Source organism: Otolemur garnettii, unplaced genomic scaffold, assembly GCF_000181295.1.
Source record: "Otolemur garnettii isolate 467f Iridium unplaced genomic scaffold, OtoGar3 scaffold00012, whole genome shotgun sequence".
NCBI classification, from domain to species: domain Eukaryota; kingdom Metazoa; phylum Chordata; class Mammalia; order Primates; family Galagidae; genus Otolemur; species Otolemur garnettii.
The window spans coordinates 10,267,909-10,273,184 of NW_003852407.1; the positions used below are offsets into that span (position 1 = coordinate 10,267,909).

The window sequence follows — 5,276 nt, forward strand, 5'->3', positions numbered from 1 at the left end:
GGTTGAGCTATAGGCGCCGAGCCAATTTTGTAATTTTTAAAGACTTATATGAAGCCAAGACTTTTAGTATCCCAGATAAACCTCAATCCCTGAGCAAGTTCCAATAAAATTAGATATCCTTAGTTACTCTTATTTTAATAATTGTTTCAAATGCAGGATAGTAAGAGCACAGATGACATATTTTAGCAGACCTAAAAGAACAGCATGAACATTTTCAAGTTCATCTTTTAGGATATAGAATTTGGGATTCTACGAAAGAGGACCTGAATTTGATAAGCTAAGAAATAACTTTTTGTATGGTTCAGACTTTTCATCTATAAAATGAGGATAACAAAAAAACCCAAAACACACTTGCATGCTTAGAGTAACGATTATATACAAAAAGATGGGGAAGCACTATATGAATACAAAGGTCAAATAAATAATGATGCTTTTATTGTTTCAGTCACCTTGCTCATCATTATAAAATGGAAAGGGGAGATATCTAAAAACGTTATCTACAAAGATATTCTAATGCTGCATTAAACTTTTACTTTTACCAGTCTAAGATAACAATCTTACATTACTGGAATCATCCAGATATTTGTTCTCATCTCTTATTATATGTTGTTATAACCTTGCCTTTCTACACTACCTTGTTGTCATGAAACTATCCTAGTCCAAAAGAGCTTGTAACAAAAGCCAAAATAATATTAATTAGCTATCCAGGATTTCTATATCTTATCTACTATTTTACTGTAGAACTAGAAAACTGGAATCTAAGAAACAGACAATATTTTTCCAAGAATTATAATCATCTGTTAATGTTTATAAAATGATCTCTCTGAAGTCTAAATTGAGAGTATGCCCATCTCTATTATCAATTCATTGCATCCCTTCCATATTCATATTTTCTCTATGAACAGAAGGGTTTACACCAATAATAACTCAAAAGAGTTCTCCACAACTTTCACAATTTAACCGTCCCTACGATGGAGAAAAAGAGGGAGGCAGATTTCATTTACTAAAGCTTGTGGCAGTCAATATTAACCTTATGAAAAGCAATTAAGCTTTCTGCATCTTGGAGATTAGATTTATGTCAAAAAAGGATGTTAGTTTTACCTCAATATCAATCACTTTATAGATGAGGAAACTGAGGCCCAGAGACTTTGGTAAACCAAGGTCCGGGCCTCAGCATGGGGAACCTGCACCCTTAAGGCCATACGTGGCCTTCTAGATCCTTAAGTGCAGCCTTTTGACTGAATCCAAATTTTAAGAACAAATGCTTTTATTGATAGGGGTGTAGCAGAGAAATATGAAGCTTTTCTTGCTTCCTTTGGTGTTTAAAAAAGAACAACCTTGAAATCAGAAAGCTGCAGGTTCTCTCCCCTTCAGGCTCTTTCTCTCTTCCATCTTTAAAACAGGAAGTTAAGAAAAACAGTCCTTCTACTGCTAGATCCACTAGCAAAATGGGCATCTCATGCAAATGAACAATAGAATTTCAAAATGAGACTACTTAAATAAAGTATGCCACTTGTTCATTTCAGAGAACTTGAAGGCTCAAAATTTAAGCAGCAGCATATTAGGTTGAGTGCCAGCTAAATCTTAAAGCATGCCACACTTAACGTCTTTCTTCATGCATATGCAACCCTCTCCTTCCATCAAGAGGTAGAATCTATTCTTCTCCCTATGAATTTGGGCTGTCCTTGGGACTTATTTTATGATGGCTGCTGCTTCTGCTTTCACATACTCTCAGGAAATCAGTGACCATGCTGCCTAGCAGCAGCTCAGGCTGCAGTCCTAAAGGGTGAGAGAAGGTGGAGAGACGGTCCATGCAAAGGAGAAAGAACTAAACTGACAGAACTGGGAGGGAAGCTTGGTTGGACCTTCTACAAAACTCCAACCACCTGCTGAATACAGCTGAATGAGTGAACCCAGCTAATATTACAGGAAATAAAAGAACCTTGTAGCTGGGCTCTGGCCACAATCCTCATTCACAAATCTTAACAAATAATAAATCATTGTTGTTTTTTAAGCTAATGATTTGGGGGTTGCTTATATAGCTATAAATATCTGAAATAAGGTGTGAGGGCAGAAGCACGAATTCTAAGTCTGGGGTTTTAGCTCCAGTACATTTTGTAACTGCCAAGGGAAAAAAGGGAGAAAAACAGGATCTGCAAGTGTAGAATAAGGATGAGGAAAAACCATGAAGGGCAAAAATTCATACACTTTATAGATAGGGATGGAGCAAGATTAAAAAAAAAAAAAAGACCAACTGTGATAGGTAAATCTCCCATTATAGAAATGCAAAGACAGAGAGATTAAAAGTTTCTGACCTCAAGCACGTTAACTAGTCGAGCTTTAAAAGGAAAAATAAGGTATACATATACAGAGACAGCAGGATTGTGTGGGCTGCGGCCAGAGAAGGTTCACTGATACACATAATGTGATAAGCAAGATACTGGTTTCAAAACTACTGGATATAGGAGTTAAAAGACTTGGGTTCTGCTCCTCATTAGTCACGTAATGTTAAGTAACTAATATGCCTGTTTGGGCTTTCACCCCCTACTTCCCATATAGCTATAAAATATTTTGCTATGCTATGTGTAGAACCAGACTGACTAGCTGGTTAACTCTGACAAGTCACCGATCTACTATCTGAGTCACCATTTGCTTTCGATAAATGATTGGTTATAAAGAATGGCCCATGAAACAGACCCTGAAGTGGCCCTTGTACTAAAAATATGACTAAGATTAATGTTCAGGGAAAAGAAAGTTTTTGTTATGTCAGAAAAAAAGCATATGCTAAAATTTAAAAGTAGGAATTCCTTTATATTCATTAGATTTTTTTTTTTTAAAGTACATAGGGCATTGTACAGTTATTAGGTTGAGTAAAAAGCCTGTCCTTCAGGAAGTTTACATTTTATGAGTTACAAGGCTACCCAGATTATCTATAATAGCATGCAAATCATAAGTATAATTCATAATAAATATATAAAGTATTGCGGGAATTCAAAGAAAGATGAACCTACATGGCATTAAGAATAGCTTTTGGAGGGGCCAGAAGCAGCAGCTGATGCCTATAATCCTAGCACTCTGGGAGACCAAAGTGGGTGGACTGATTGAGGTCAGGAGTTCAAGTCCAGCCTGAGTAAAATGAGACTTTATCTCTACTAAAAATAGAAAAACTAGCCAGGCGCTGTGGCAGGTGCTTGTAGTCCCAGTTATTAAGGAGGCTGAGACAAGAGGATCTCTTGAACCCAAGAGTTTGAGGTTGCTATAAGCTGTGACACCATAGCACTCTACCAGGGTGACTGAGTGAGACTCTGTTTGAGAAAAAAAAAAAAAAAAAGAACAACTCTTGGAGGATAGGTTGCATTTTGGCATATGTAAGTCGACATAAGATGCATTATTAAGAAGATGAATATTCTGGGTTAAAGAAATGGTAGCAGCAAAGTAGTCATTAAGACGAAAAAAAAATATTCAGGGAAAAAGAGTATTAGGGAGCAGCTTAAATAGTAGCAGAGAATTCAACCTTCTGAAAGGCCTAGAGTTGCCAGAGATCAGACTTCACTGTTAGGCAATGGTGAAACACTGTATACATTTAAATTTGTAAAAAGCAAGCAAGGTGAAACATTATTTTATAAAAATATAGCTGATTGTAATATTTAGAATGCATGAAAAAGATTTAAACATGAAGAAGAATAATGGGCTCGACACCGGTAGTGCAGTGGTTATGGCGCTGACCCCATACACCAGTGCTGGTTGGTTCAAATCCAGCCCGGGTCTGCTAAAACAACAATGACAACTACAACAAAAAAATAGCTGGGCGTTGTGGTGGGCACCTGTAGTCCCAGCTACGTGGGAGGCTGAGGCAAGAGAATTGCTTAAGCCCAAGAGTTTGAGGTTGCTGTGAGCTATGACACCATGGCACTCTACTGAGAGTGACATAGTGAGACTGTCTCAAAAAAAAAGAAGGAGAAGAATGAAGAGCTTTAATTATCCAAAGTATCATAAAGTAAAAACAAACAAACACAAAGACTGGATGAAAAGGGTCAAAGACGCCGATAAAGCGTGGTGACATCCTGCATACTGGCTGAGGGAGAAGTCAAAGCAGATACTTAGAAAGATCACTGTGAATGTGTAAAGTCAGGAAGGAGTTCACAAGGACAGAATGTCAGCACGTGTGAGAAGAAAGCAGCTTAGGATTTTTATTTGCTAACCATTTTCATAATCATCTCCATTATGTCATTCATAAATAAAACAGGTTTTGAATCTACGGTTGACCACCACAGACTAACATGAAAAGGTATTCCCTCAGTGGTTTTCAACCTTCCTAATGCTGCAATCCTTTCTTTAAGATAGTTCCTGATGTTGTGGTGACCCCAACTATAAAATTACTTTCGTTGCTACTTTATAACTGTATTTGCTACTGTTAGAAATCGTAATGTAAATATCTGATATGCAGGATGGTTCATCACCCCTGTGAAGGGTCGTTTGACCCCCAAAGGGGTCGCAACCGACAGGTTTAGAACCACTGCCTTACATACTTGTAGATACTGTTACCAGTAAGTGTATGGACAGCCCTTTCAGTGTGTCTCCAGAGAGAAGAGCATTTCTTAGCTTCTAAACTACTTTGTTAGCACTTCTCTGTCTACCAAAACCCCAAAAGTGTCTGAGTCTCATTTGCCAAGGTCTCTGCTAGATCCAAAATCATTCTCAAGAATTTATAATCACCACTGTCTACAAAATACAATAATACCTATGTTAATTGCTTTATAATTTAGTCTTTACTAGGAAAAGCAGATGCCATAGAGTTAATAATGCATAGAACATGATTTGCTTCCACTGGCTAACGGGATCTCAAACAGGCTGACCGAAAAACAGAAAAGATGTGAGGACTCTGGGGCAGTACATACATGGAGAAGGTGAGAAAGATGTCCTGTCCTCAGAGAACTTACCTGGGCAAACTTGTGAATCTGTTCTACCACTGCAGCGAACAGAGCGTGGACGCTTTCATCAATCAGACTCTGCATGTAATGCACGGCCTCTTCATCGGACAGGTCTAGACGGAATTTATCCTGAACCTACAGGATAAGAGTCTGTTAGTCCTAATGAAGAAAAGTAGGGACATGTTAAAACTATAATATAAACTAAAAAATAAATTCTCAGCTAGGCATGGTGGCTCACACCTGTAATTCTAGCACTTTGGGATGCTGAAGTGGGAGGATCACTTGAGGCGAGGAGTTCAAGACCAGCCTGAGCAACACATTGAGACCCTGCCTCCACAAAAAATA

General features: G+C 38.0%; 1 protein-coding gene across 3 annotated transcripts in view; it reads right to left on the reverse strand.

The window, feature by feature from the left end:
- PIK3C3 (phosphatidylinositol 3-kinase catalytic subunit type 3) overlaps positions 1 to 5,276 on the reverse strand; it is a 135,000-nt gene that overhangs the window by 7,559 nt on the left and 122,165 nt on the right. For all 3 annotated transcript variants that reach the window (XR_002772042.1, XM_003784732.2, XM_023510241.1), the window contains one exon: positions 4,941 to 5,066. Coding sequence is in view for 2 of the 3 variants with exons in the window: in XM_003784732.2 (XP_003784780.1) it covers positions 4,941 to 5,066 (126 nt within the window). In the remaining variant the exon portion in view is untranslated. The remainder of the gene's footprint in view (positions 1 to 4,940; positions 5,067 to 5,276) is intronic.